Source organism: Canis lupus, chromosome X (assembly GCF_003254725.2).
Source record: "Canis lupus dingo isolate Sandy chromosome X, ASM325472v2, whole genome shotgun sequence".
Lineage (NCBI taxonomy): Eukaryota > Metazoa > Chordata > Mammalia > Carnivora > Canidae > Canis > Canis lupus.
Window position 1 is genome coordinate 81,641,429 of NC_064281.1, and position 14,785 is coordinate 81,656,213.

Sequence of the window (14,785 nt, forward strand, 5' to 3'; positions counted from 1 at the left end):
AGTCTTTCCATCAACTCTGGCAAGAGGGGGGTTAAGGGTAGAGGAAAGCTGAAGCAACCTGGGGACTGCCTGTCAGAGTGTCGGGGTGGGGGAGCTGCTTTCTGCCTTCCTCTCTGAGCTGAGAACCCCAGGCACATTGCAGAGAACAGGGCAGGAGGGGGCCAACTATCTTGCCGAGATAATTTGTAAGGCTTTGACGTCGTTTGTAGATTCCAAGCTACTGATTAGGGGCCCCTGACCTAATATCATAGAAAAATGGTTTGTGTTGTTGTTGCTGTTGCTTTTTAATATCCTTCCCGATGCATATCTCCCTTCCTGGATTAACCTCCTGAGTCTTGATGCTGTGCACTCAGATTGATCTCTTAGCCCTCCTTGCCGCTCCTCGGGGCCTTCTAATTTACCTTGCAGCCACCTCTTTAATTCTGGACCTGGTTTATCTAGTCCTTTGTCACTTCTCCATATGTTGACATAAAAGCAGCCTCCAACTCCTACAGATGGCTGAGATCTCAAAGTTCATTCTGAAGTCAGTTGTTTGGAAGGTGACATGCATTCTTCCATAGAAGAAAAAAATTGTTACAAATGGTAGTTACATTGCCAGGCCAGCCCACCCTGTGTGTGTGTGTGTGTGTGTGTGTGTGTGAGAGAGAGAGAGAGAGAGAGAGAGAGAGAGAGAGAGAGAGATTTAATGCACTAGAAGGGAGGTCCATTTGCAAGGAAAAAGTTGAAAATCTTGGTCATTCAGCCAAAGCAGGAAGACAATCCAAGGGAATGAGAAATGCTTTAGCCGGGACTGCTGGCTGGAGCCGGAGTCAAGGAAATTGAATTGGATGAGGTAGATAAGGCTTTCGTGGAGGCTCTCGGGGGATACTTTTGAACCACTTTGCAAGGCTGCAGAGGGTCACCACAGTAGTTCTTTTTTCTTTCTAATTTTGCTTCAAAACTGATGGCTTTCAATAATCATGACTGCCATTCACTGGGCTCCTCTTGTGTCTTGAGTCACATACCTGCTCCTCATTTTGGCCTCAAAAAAGCACTCCAGGGTACATATGATAATGACCTTTATTTTACAGACCAGGAGATTGAGGCTCAAAAAGGTCAGTGAGCTTGATGGAGGTTACTCGTACAGCTGGGAAAGCAAGTCAGTGGTTTCCCACTCCCCAAACCCAGGCTTTTACAGTATGTACCCAGCCACCTTTTTCTTTCCCTTATCAGGAGGTACATCATGAGCACTGCTCCTAAGGTCTATCAGCCCATGATTAGTTGTTGGTTAGCTCACAAAGGAAATAAAGAAGGGAACAGTCAAGAGAGGTGAAGGGGAGGAGGGAAGGAAGGAGGAAGGAAAGAGTTTTGCTAGGCACAAGGTCAGCTAAGAGCCCAGGTACTTTATGATTCTCTTTTCTCCTGTAGGCTGCCCCAGGCCATTGTCTCTGCTTTGGGTCTGCCAGTCTGTTTCAGTGTACACTTAACTGCTCTTTTATTTTTATTTTTTAAAGATTGATTTATGTATTTGAGAGAGAGAGAGAGAGAACAGAAGGGAGGGGCAGAGGGTGAGGAGAATCTCAAGCAGACTCCTCGCTGAGTACAGAGCCCAGTCCGGGGCTCAATCTCAGGACCCTGAGATCAAGACCTGAGCCAAAACTGAGAGTCAGTTGCTTAACCCACCACACCATCCACATGCCCTCAACTACTCTGAAATACAAATGTTAAAGACCCAGGAGCATCTTCTGCCACTCTGAGCTCTGTAACACTACGGTCCCAGCTTGTTTCTATTTCCTTACTCAGAGCTGCTGCCTTATTCTGCAGTAGAAAACAGCCTGGCTTATTTCTTCTGCATAGTTGAAATAATACCAAGCATTGGTTTGAGGCAGTTATTGGAAAGGCTTTTCTAGGGGTCCTCCTGCCAATTCCAGAAGGCCAGTAAAATTTGTTTCCTGGAAGGTGATTTGCTTTACCTTGCCACCTACTCTCCTCTGCACCCCCACCCCCACCCCAGGATTTTGATTATAATCATTTTGAGGCATTCTTCAAGTTTTTCTTCTATTTTTAGAGTCTCTGACTCATTCTTCCCCAATAGCAAAAGTCAGGGAGGGCCTTCTCTTCTAGCTAAGCTCTACTTTCTAAAGCAGGAAATAGTCTCTCACAGTGTCTACAAATCAACTTGATGATCTGCGGCCCACAATGACTGGATTGCTTTTCCATCTCTCTCTCTCTCTCTCTCTCTCTCTCTCTCTCTCTCCCTCTCAAGTGTGGCCTTTATAACTCCCATTATAGGTAGGTATTTGTTAGGCCTCCACTTGAATACGATGGATAAGTTCATATTTCATGATTGGATAAATGAAAAACTGTACTGAAAAGGACTTGCAGTCCTCTCTTTGTGACTCCTCTCCATTAATCTTACTTTTACCATATGGAGCAGAAAGAATCCTTCAAATGTTTTGTGACGGCTGTCATACCTTCTTTTTTAACCATCTCTTTGTGAGACTAAACATGCCCAATTCCTAATCAGTCTTCAGTGGTTTCTTGACCTTCATCTAGCTGTACCTTAAAAATCAGGCACCTAAAAATGAATGGACATGCCACCCTCTGTATGGTTTGACGAGTGCCAAGTACATGAGGACCCTTCCCTCCTGTGATCTTCTAGTGCAAATTTATGATGATTAAAAAGGTAAGACATCTCTTCACATGTATTGAGCACCTAGTTTGGGTCAGATACAGTACCTAAGATCCACTAAGCCATCTCTCCGGAAGTTTGGTGGTTGAGGATCTCTGTTCTCTCCAGTCCTGTGCGGGCCAGGGGATGGTATAGCTACCCTCTTCCAATACTTCTTCCTGTTGTCTACTGCCTCCAGGTCTCACTTAGTGAGGACCTCAGCACCTCACTTATAGTCTCCCCAACTCTGGCTACCATCCTGAGGGATTTTAATGACTCATTGACAAGCTTCATCCTTTCAACCATTTCTACCTCCAAACCATCACTTATTCCATTATGCAAATCAAGGCCATTAGATGCTAACTCTCATTTTCCTGCCCTTACTCCATCTTGCCACATAGCTGTGGCCCTACATGTCCTAATATCTTAATATCCTTTTTTTTTTTTTTTTGTCTTTGAGGAATAGACATAGCTTGTCCAGTTCAAGGCTAATCCATCTATTTATGCTTCAGAGCCCATTCTCTCCCACCTCTTGGGGACTTTTCTGCATTGGTTGTCCCCTTTCTCATCTATATCCTCAACCACTCTTTCTCTTTTTATTGGCTGCTTTCCATCAGCATTTAGATACGCTTGACTTTCTCAGCCCATTTCTTACCTTTCATCATGGCAGAAGCTTTTCGAAAGTGAGCCCTCTACACTTGCCATTTCCATTTCCTCACCTCCCACTCAAAACTCAGTCCTGCCTTTTGCCCCACCCAGTCTGGCTGTTCTGACCTCAGAACACCACCCTTACTGCTCTTGTTAAGGAAACCAATGACATCCTGATTGCCAAACCCAAGGAACATACTGAAGTCTTGATTTTCCCGGAACGCTCTCTGCGGCAGATAACAAATGATTCCCCTCACTCCCCTTCTGTCCTCGTGCCTCTCTTGAAAGTGTCTACTCCTGGACTTTGGTCATGCTGTTCCTCTCCTAAGTCTCCTCATTCCTCTTGGTTACCTCTTCTTATGCCCCTTGGGAGACTATTCCTCTGCCATCTCTTAAATGCTGGGCTTTGCTAGGATTTTTCTCATTCTATACCTTTCCCCTAGATCATCTTATGCATCCCCATGGTTTTATCTACTATGCTGATGACTCTCTAATCTATATTTATAGCCCCAGACCTCTCTTGTGAGCTCCAAACCTGAATACTCAATTGTGACTAAACTCATGGGACCTGGCCAAATTCATCTTTCTTATGCAAATCTGCCCCCATCCTCTATCTACCCCACTACCACCATTCAGGCGATGTAGACCTTTATCCACACAGTTGTGCAGGCCTGAAACTTGGGAGTCACCCTAGGCTCTCCATTCAAGCACTGGCCAAGACTTGCTAAGTCTTTTTTTTTTAAGATTTATTTATTTATGTATTCGTGATAGACACACACAGAAAGAGAGAGAGGCAGAGACACAGGCAGAGGAAGAAGCAGGCTCTGTGCAGGGAGCCAGACGTGGGACTTGATCCCGGGTCTCCAGGATCACACCCCAGGCCGAAGGTGGTGCTAAACTGCTGGGCCATGGGGGCTGCCCGCTAAGTCTCTTCTTTATGTTACTGCAGCATGCCAGTCCAGACTCTACGTCATCTTTCTTTAAACTATTTAAATAGCTTCTAAACTAGTCCCCTGCCTCTTGGCCTACTCCCCCTCTAATCTGTTCCCCACACCGGTGCTAGAATTAGTTTCCTGCAATGTGAATCACATCACATCACTCCTCTCGGCTTCAAGCCTTATTTGACTCTGCACTGTTCGCTGGTAGAGTCCCAGCTGCTCCTTATGCCTTACAAGGGCTTTCACAACCTGGCCCTACCTACCCTTCCAGTCTTATCTCCTCCTCATGACCTGTAATGCTTTCATTATCCTCGTGCCCAAATAATAGCAAACTGAACAACCCGTTATGCCTCCATGCCTTTGGACACACTGTTCTCTCTGCCTAGAATGACCCCTTGTCTTCCAGCCAAACTCTTATTCAACTTTCAAAATTGAGCTTGGAGGAGGTCAGCATGGTTACAGGAGAAACTAGTAACAGTAATTTGCCTCTTCAGAGAACTGGGTGGCTGGGGTACAGGGGTGGGAGACCAACTGGCTGCTTCCATTTCCCAGCCTTTTGTACATTTTGTACTTTGTTCCAGAAGTCTGAGTACCTTACTTGAAACATAAATACAATGTGATCATCTTTTGGAAAAAAAGACTTCAGGATCAGTCCTCTAGAAAGCTGTTCTCCCCTCCCATTCTTTTGCTCTGTAGCCCCCCCTCCCGGCCCCCCTTCTTTGTTGCTACCTCTGGGCCTAGCATGTGCTCCTGTAAGTAAAATAATTACATTTGTTGTCATGTATCTTTTAAGTCCGCTGGTTCCCCAGACTGGGAGTTCCTTGAGGGCAGAAGCATCACTTAGTTCTTGACATTTCCCTGGGATCTAGCACAGTGCTCCAGTGAAGAAATGAGTGAAAAAATGAAGTCCCAATTCTAAAACAGGGCTCTTAAGCCTGTGCTCTTTCCCCATCTCCCTTACTGTCTGTCCTTTTACCTTGTGTTGAATCTAAAATTAACCACTAATATGTATTAAGTAATATCCATCACCTTGTCAGTTTGGATTTAGCATCATTCAAGGCTGCCTAGATCCATTCAAAAGTTCCTCCTAGCCTGGGTCATTAGAAGATTTGATAGGTTTTTATACATCTTATTCTGAGTCACTGAATCACAGAATGGCATCATTGGTCTTATACCTGCCATTTATTGAACATCTACAACAAGGTAAACACTGTGCTAGGTGCTTTTTATTTTTTTACACATAACAATGTCACAGCATTTGCTGCAAGGTAGATATTTTGATCCCCAGGGATTAGAGATGTAGAAATTGATACCAGTATGGTTAAAGCACTTTGCCCAAGGTCACATTTCTAGTAAGGGGTGAAGCTGTGATTTGAACCGAGATCTTTTGACTTCAAACTACATGCTTGATTCATACACTATGCTGATGAAAAGGGGGCCTCTCCGTTGCTTGACTATTCTGTAAGAGGATTCTCCAAGGTTGGCTTGAATGTCTCCATGCCTCATGCTCATTGTTCCCCAAGGCAGCTCATTCCATTTTAGGCAGTTCTGACCATTTTAAAAGCTCTTGTTTACAGTAAGTCAATACCATAAATGAGCTGAATAAGACACAGCCAAGAATAGAGCCTTTTGGCTCACTGCTGGAACTTCCCTCCTGGTTTGACAACAAACTATTTCTTCAACTAGCTACAAACTCCTCTCAACAAACAGCTGGAGCGTCCAGCCTATACGTTGCCATCTCGTCTACAAGAAAATTATGGGAAACTTTGTCCAATGCCTGGATGAAATGAAATCCACTAGAACTATCACATCCTCTGATCTGTCAATCTAGTAACCAGATTTTTTAAAAAAGGAAATGAAATCTGGGAGGGATATTTGTTTTTTAACGGGGTAATTTGTCAATGACTCAAAGTAATGAGTTTCTAGCAACAGACTTTCAGCCATCATTGACAGGCTGTCAGGAAGATGGGTTTTGGGCAGTGGGCTTCCTACTGCTCTTCAAACGACATCTAAATAAGCACCCCCCCCCAATTGTCATTGCTTTGAATTACACAGCACTGTCATTTGTACCTGGTTTTATTTTTTTTTTTATTTTTAAAGATTTTATTTATTTATTCATGAGCAAGAGAGAGAGAGAGAGAGAGAGAGAGAGAGGCAGAGACCCAGGCAGAGGGAGAAGCAGTTTTCCATGCAGGGAGACCGATGTGGGACTCGATCCCAGGACTCCAGGACCACACCCTGGGCCTAAGGCAGATGCTAAACCACTGAGCCACCCAGGAATCCCCATGCACCTGGTTTTATTTAGGCTTCTATTTCAGTTTTCTATTTTATTTTTCTCTGTGTTCTGCCCTTGCACATGTTTTCTGTGTCTGGTTCATTCTCAAAATTTCTACATCCTCCTTCCAAACACACACACACACACACACACACACACACACACACACACACACCGTCCTTGTCCATGAGAGTCAATGCATGCAGCCTCTCCTCTGGAAGCCTTCTCTGATGCTCCCACGCTGGTAACTGCCTCTCTTCCTGTGTGAGGTAGTAGAAACTGCACACAGTAGCCATCACAGAGTAGATCCCCGGTAAAAGTTCATTTCCTTCTTCCCTTTCCCCCATGTATATCTCTACAACAGTGTCAATCACACCATATTGTATTTTCCTGTTTATTTGTCTGGCTTCATCACTCAATTCTGAACTCATGCATTCATTCATTTGACAGATATTTATTGCATGTCTACTGTGTGTGTGCAGATCATCGTTCATGCTTTGTTCCAGGGATACAAATAATTTCTGAAATTGTACTTTCACCATGTCTTTTTTTCACTGTTGTATTCATAGCACCTAGCATGGTGCCTGGCAAATAAAGAGTGTTCATTAAGTGTTTAAGAGAAAGCATTTCCTCAGCAAAGTTCTCCAAGTGTGGTCCTTGCACCACTTGCATCTGGATCACGGAGGGCTGAGGGATGCAGGTTAAATGTTAAATGCCAGTTCCTGGATCTTGCTCTAGATCTACCGAGTCAGAATCTCTGAAGGGTAGGCTGCAAGAATCTGCATTTCCATCTGGTTCTGTAGGTATTTCTTGCAGGGGAAAACTTGGGAACTTTTGCAAAATAGAAGAGGGAGATGGAACTAATGCCTATTTTTGAAAAGTGCAGCTAAAACTGAACAAATCATTTTTAATGCCTCTGACGGCAGCAGGAAAATTTTGTAAAGGGGGAAAGGGCATTAGTTAAAATTCCCTGGGGAGGTTTTTTAAATAGATGGTATAGTCAAGCAATTATATACAAGTCTTTCTAAAATCTAAGATTAAAAGTGGATTTATTGCTAGTAAAATATAATCTTAATTTAGAAATTAATGATGCCAGAAAGTTTTCATTTATATAGAGATACATGTACCCTTGATAATATATATTTAGGGACTTTTTGTCTAACTTAACAATGCAATATATTGATTTCCATAGTATGGACTTGAATCATAAATTTATTATTTTAAATCACAAGAAGGTATAGTACAACTGTATTTGGGCTTTGACCCTGATTTATATAAAATATATGATTATATATATATATATATATATATATATATATATATATGATTTATCAGATCAGATGCCTAGTCCTCGATCAGGAATGATAGTATTGCTCATTCCCTATGAAAATTTGATTCATTTTACTGTTTTATACTGTATTTTCCAAGAGCATTCTGTTATTAAATTTGTTCTTTGGTAATAGATTAGGTATGTAGGATCTGAGTCAACCGAGGACAGTGTAGCTACCCTTTCAAGAAGGCTTGCAAAATTGCATTTTATGACCATGTTCCTGGGGCCTGGAACATTCCACTTTGGGTTTGTTTTGACACGATCCTCACAGTCAAGAGCTGAGGTGTCCATGCATCAGGGCACAAACCTCTTAAATATACATGAGTTTGTGTTTCTGCTTCCTTCCCTATAACTTTGTTTTTTAAAAATTTAATTTAGGGTGTTGGTGGGGGTGTCGCTGCTGCTAAGATGGATCGCAAACTGCTGCCCTCACGGTGCCCCTTGGGCACCATGTCCAACAACCTGAGAATTCTGTGTGGGGATTCCTCCCTGGAGCTGAGCGAGTACCAGGACCAGCAGTTTGGTGGAGATAATGATGAGCAGGAGAAATTGTTGAAGGACAGCTCCACACTCTATGTGGGGAATCTTTCCTTTTATACTACTGAAGAGCAAATATATGAGCTCTTTAGTAGATGTGGTGATGTCAAGAATGTATTTATGGGCCTGGATAAAATTAAGAAAACGGCATGTGGTTTCTGTTTTATAGAATACCATAACAGATTTGATGCCGAAAATGCCATGTTGTTCCTAAATGGGACCTGCCTAGATGACCATACTATCTGCACAGATTGGGATCTCGGCTTTAGAGAGGGTAGACAGTATAGCCATCACCGATCTGGGGGCCAGATAAGAAATGAGTTTCGTGAAGATTCTGATATTGGTAGAGGTGGCTTTGGAAAACAGGCTCAGGCCCATGATAGGAGAGGAATCCATTAGTGAAAAACTGGCAACTCTGGCCCCTGGAAAAGTCTATTAAAGAACACAACAACAACAACAACAACAAAAAACAAAAACAAACAAAAAAAAAACCACCAGGTCAGCAAAGAACCCAATTTGTCACAAGTTGAAATTACTTTATTTGCTGAGCAGAGGCCCTTTGTTGTATTTTTCTGTTTGAAATGTTATTAAATGGCACAAGCAAAAAATTCTTTCATTCTTGTCTTAATTTTTAAAAGATTTTATTCATTTATGAGACACAGAGAGGCAGAGATATAGGCTGAAGGAGAAGGAGGCTCCCTGTGGGGAGCCTGATGCAGGACTCGATCCCGGGGATCACAACCTGAGCCAAAGGTAGATGCTCAACCACTGAGCCACCCAGGTGCCCCAGTTCTTGTCTTAATTTTGAAGCTGGTTGTCAGAATATCAGTTTGACTATTCAGTGGTCAAAAGCAAAATGGTCTTTAGGAATAAATATTAGGTATGTGCAATCTGAATCAACCGAAGCACAACTCCCATTTCAGGAAGATTTCATGGTCATGTTTCCAGGGCCTGAAATGATTTTTTAAGAAAGATTTTTATTTATTTAAGAGAGAGAAAGAGTGCGAGAGAGCACAAGCCGTGGGGAGGGGCAGAGGAAGCCAGAGCAGCAGACACCCCGCTGAGAGGAAACCTCCCCCCCCCCATGTGGGACTTGATCCCAGGACTTGGGGATCATGACCTGAGCTGAAGGCAGTTGCTTAACTGAGCCACCAGGTGCCCCTGAAATGAGTGTTTAAAAATCTTTTAAAAAAAATAAAGTCAACTAAATGGAAATTTAGAAAAATTATCAAAGGAATAAAGGCACATTCTTTAAACATAAAAACATTAAAATATCTGGAAGAGTTTATAATGAAACAAAAATTCTCTTGCCACACCTATTTCTATCCCAGGCCTACTCCCTAGGCAATAACTTTTAATTTTTTAAGGATTTTATTTTTAAATAATCTCTGCATGCAACATGAGGCTTGAACTCACAACCCTAAGATCAAGAGTCACATGCTCTTCCGACTGAAACAGCCAGGCACCCCTTACTTTTCTAACAAGTTTTTTTTTTTTTTTTTTTGATGGAGGGTGTTTCTTTCTTGGCAGATTCCTCCATATTTCTAAGTAACATGACTGTGTACACTATTTATTTTCATTTTAAACATCTATTGACTTCTTGCTTTCATAGAGGAGGATTTAGTTCACTTACACCCACATTTTCACTTCTCTCCATCCTCTCAGCGTAGCTTGCAACACTTTATTTACTTTTTCTATTGTTACATAAATTAGGTTATGATGCAGTAATAAACAATCCAAAAAACCTTAGTGGCTTAAAATCACGAAAGTCTGTTCCTCACACTACATTTCCATTGCCAGCTTCCTGGGGGTTTCTGCTCCACACCCCAGTGATCATTTTCCTTCTAGAGCCCAGAAGGCACAGCCACTGCCATTAGTGTAAATCAGTTATGGCAATTCCCTCCCTCTTGCTGGCGTTTGGTTTAGGAACCCAGGCTTAAGCTGATCAGAGGTTGACAATGACCAATGGGGGCCCCAGTAAGACCGACATGAAAGATTTTTAGTTTATGTGTGAAGGAGAGGTTATCTCTGTCTTTCCCTGAAAAGTATGCATATAGCGATTGTTACAAGGAGTCTTGTTACAATCACAGGAGAAACCAGCTCTAGGATGAATTGGACACTTTAGAAGGGGAAAGGAGAGGCCAAAGAAACTAGGGCCTTCTCGAAATTACCTAGCTGATGAAATCCACTAACCTTGCAACATACACTATGTCTCAGTGTCCTATTGTGTGAGATAAGACATTATTTCAATGCGTAAGCCAGCTTGTTAACATGTACCTGAAAGCACTTGATATCAATTTTTTTTTCTGGTATTTTTTAAAGAGAGAAAGAGAGTGAGAGAGATGAGAGTGCACCTGCGCTGTGGGGGAGGAGCGGAGGGAGAGGGAGTGAGAGTATCCAAAGCAGGCTCCACTCCAAGCTTGGAGACCAGATGTGTGGCTCAATCTCACGACCCTGAGACCATGACCTGAGCCCAAATCAAGAGTCTCACTCTGAACCACTTGAGCCACCCAGGCACCCCACCAAATACTTTTTAATTATATTCTTGTGTTAATGATTTAAGTTGCTCTCTTGTGAGCCCAAACATATATCTCCAGAATTCATGACCTTACCTCTTGGGAAGTTAGATAAAAATCAGCTTCTTTCTCCTGACTCCTTCACTCTGTGACCTGAGGTCATCCACTCTGGTCAGTAACATTCTTTCCTGAATAAGAGAGGAAAGGGAATGTCACTTTTTATGGAATGACTATTCTGTGCCGGGCACTTTGCTGGAGGCTTTATTTTTATTTTTTTTAAGACTTTATTTATTTATTCATGATAGTCACACAGAGAGAGAGACAGAGAGGCAGAGACACAGGCAGAGGGAGAAGCAGGCTCCATGCTGGGAGCCCGACGTGGGATTCGATCCCGGGTCTCCAAGATCGCGCCCCGGGCCAAAGGCAGGCGCCAAACCGCTGCGCCACCCAGGGATCCCATGCTGGAGGCTTTAAAACACAATCTCATTTTCTCTGAACAACTCTGTACCTGTTACATAAGTGAGAACACTGATGATCAGAGAAATAAGGTCACCAACTAGTACGTGGCAGAGCTGGAGTTCAAAGCAAGGGAGTCTATGTCAAAGCTGGTGCCCCTAATCAGGGGTACTCTTTTGTCTCTTTCCCTTACCTCCAGTCAGGCCACTAGGTCCAAACCCCTCTTTGCAGTTCCTTTTTCTCTGGAAATTATCGCACTACATCATATCTGAGCTCTCTCTCTCTCCCAAGCAACTTGTCAAGTGCGTTGTTCTTTCTGCCTTGACATCCAATATCACTCAGTCTCAACACTAATACCACCCAGCCATATTTATTTCTACTCCCTGGGTGAAAAAGGAGCATCTGACATGCATTTCTGGCCAATTTAGATTACTCTGCATACAGTAATAGAGTTTACAAACTTTTTAGGATCTCCCCTTTGCAACTTCCCTAAAACAGAAGAAGATATTTTTAAAGGCATGGGATTAAAATTTTGGTTTTAATTACAAAATGTTTCTGGAGGAGTATCTTGGCACATCTCTCAACCACTCCTCCTGGTGGCTTCCCGCTTGGATTACTCCCAAGGAAGTCTTTTCCTAAGCTCAGAAAGAACATTTAACAATGTCTTGTGAAGCATACTCTTGGTTAAGTAAAGAGACTTTCATACTGTATGGTTAGAAGATTACTCCAGTAGTTCTTACAATATACCATGTTCTTCAAAATCACGCTGAATATATCAATAGAATAAAGGATAAAAATCACGTGATCATCTCAATTGGCACAGAAAAAGCATTTGAAAAAATTCAACACCCTTTTTATGATAAAAATGCTTAGCAAACTAGGAATAGAGCAGGGCTTCCTCACTCTGATAAAGGACATTTATGAAAACCCCATAGCTAACATACTCAGTGTTGAAAGGCTGAAAACTTTACCCCTAAGATCAGGAACAAGGAACTTTTATTCAATATTATACTAGAAGTTTTAATCTAGGGCAATTAGGCAAGAAAATACAAAAAAAAGACATCTAGATTAGAAAATAATACGTAAAGATATTTTTATTTACAGGTGATATGATCTTGTATAAAGACAATCAGAAGGAGTCCACAAAAAAGAACTATTAGGGCTAATAGTTTAGCAAAGTTGCAGAATACAAAATCGGCATACAAAAATCAATTACACTTCTATGAATGAGCAATTGAAAAAAAATCCAAAATAAAATTAACAAAACAGTTTCATTTAGAAGAGCATCAAAAAGGGTGACAGGCACCAAGGGGGGCACTTTACGGGATGAACACCGAGTGTTATACGATATGTTGGCAAACTGAACTCAAAAAAAAAAAAAACCAAAAAATAAAAATCAAAAAGAAAATATTTAGGAGAAAATATACCAAAAAGATGCCAAATTGATACTCTGAAAGCTACAATACATTGTTAAAAGTAATTAAATAAATGGAAATAAATAGAAAGGCATAAATGAAAATAAATGGACAGATAGCCTGTGGTTCATAGATCGGAAGACTTATTAATATTGGTAAGAGGGCAGTAACTCCGAAACTGATCTATAGATTCAATGCAATTCCTTTCAAAATCCCAGTCATTTTTTAAAAATAGAAATCTACAAAGTGACCCCAAAATTCTTATGGAAATGTAATAGATAGCCAAAACAATTTTAAAAGAGAAGAATAAAGTGGGAAATCTTACACTTTCTGACTTCAAAGTTACTACAAAGCTATATAGTAAATGAGACAGTGTTGTACTGGCATAAGGAGAGGCATACATCAATGGAATGGAATGGAGAGTACAGAAGTCAACGCTCACATTTACAGTCAAACTATTTTTGACAAGGGTACTAAGACAATTCAATGGGGGAAAGAATAGCCTTTTATTCCAGTTTATTTTTAAGATTTTATTTATTTATTCATGAGAGACACAGAGACACAGGCAGAGGGAGAAGCAGGCTCCATGCAGGGAGCCCAACGTGGGACTCGATCCCGGGTTTCCAGGATCACACCCCGGGCTGAAGAAAGCGCTAAACCACTGAGCCACCCGGGCTGCCCTTTTCCCCCAGTTTTTATTTAAATTCCAGTTAGTTAACATGCAGCATAATATTAGTTTCTGGTGTACAATATAGTGATTCAACACCATACAACACCTGGTGCTCATCACAGGTGCACTTCTTAATCCTCATCACTTAGTTAACCCATTGCCCCACCCACCTCCCCTCTGGTAATAATCAGTTTGTTGCACTTCTAGGTATTTACCCAAAGAATACAAAAATACGAATTCAAAGGGATACATGTGCCCTGGTGTTTATAGCAGCATTATCTACAACAGCCAAATTTGGGAAATAGCCCAAATGTCCATAAACTGATGAATAGATAAAGAAGATGTGGTATATATGTACAATGGAATATTACTCAGCCATAAAATGAATGAAATCTTGCCATTTGCAACAATATGGATGGAGCTAGAGAGTATTATGCTAAGAAAAATAATCCAGTCAGAAAAGATAAATACCATATGATTTCATTCATATGTGGAATTTAGAAACAAAATGAATGAGCAAAGGAAAAAAAAGAGAGAAGGAAAGGCAAATTAAGAAAAGGACTCTTAGGGATCCCTGGGTGGCTCAGTGGTTGAGCACCTGCCTTTGGCTCAGGGCATGATCCTGGAGTCTCGGGATCGAGTCCCACGTCAAGCTCCCTGCATGGAGCCTGCTTCTCCCTCTGCCTGTGTCTCTGCCTCTCTCTCTCTCTCTCTCTCTCATAAATAAAAAATAAAAGCTTTTAAAAAAAAGAAAAAGAAAAGGACTCTTAACTATAGAGAGCAACTGATGGTTATCCGGGGGAATGTGGGTGGGGGGAGAAGACATCCAGATGGCCAACAGACAAATGAAAAGATGCTCAACATCATTGATCATCAGGGAAATGCAAATCAAAACCACGGTGAGATACCACCTCACACCTATCAAAATGGCTAAAATCGATATAAAAAACAACAGGTCTTGGCAAGGATGTGGAGAAAGGGGAATCCTCCTGCACCATTGGTGGGAATGTGAACTGGTGCAGCCACTCTGAAAAATAGTATGGAGGTTCCTCAAAAAGTTAAAAAATAGAATTACTCTATGATCCAGCAATTGCACTACTAGGTATTTAAATAAAGAATAGCCTTTTAGGGATCCCTGGGTGGCGCAGCGGTTTGGCGCCTGCCTTTGGCCCAGGGCGCGATCCTAGAGACCCGGGATCGAATCCCACATGGGGCTCCCGATGCATGGAGCCTCCTTCTCCCTCTGCCTGTGTCTCTGCCTCTCTCTCTCTCTCTGTGACTATCATGAATAAATAAATAAAAAATCTAAAAAAAAAAAAAAACAAATGGTGCTAGGATACCCGAATATCC

At 41.8% G+C, this 14,785-nt stretch overlaps 2 protein-coding genes across 2 annotated transcripts in view; both read left to right on the top strand.

Moving 5' to 3' along the window:
• MID2 (midline 2) overlaps positions 1–14,785 on the top strand; it is a 202,957-nt gene that overhangs the window by 39,305 nt on the left and 148,867 nt on the right. The window lies entirely within an intron of this gene.
• NCBP2L (nuclear cap binding protein subunit 2 like) lies at positions 7,913–8,970 on the top strand. Its single transcript, XM_025431875.2, has one exon. It carries the CDS (start codon positions 8,250–8,252, stop codon positions 8,775–8,777), a length of 528 nt encoding a protein of 175 aa, XP_025287660.1. The 5' UTR covers positions 7,913–8,249; the 3' UTR covers positions 8,778–8,970.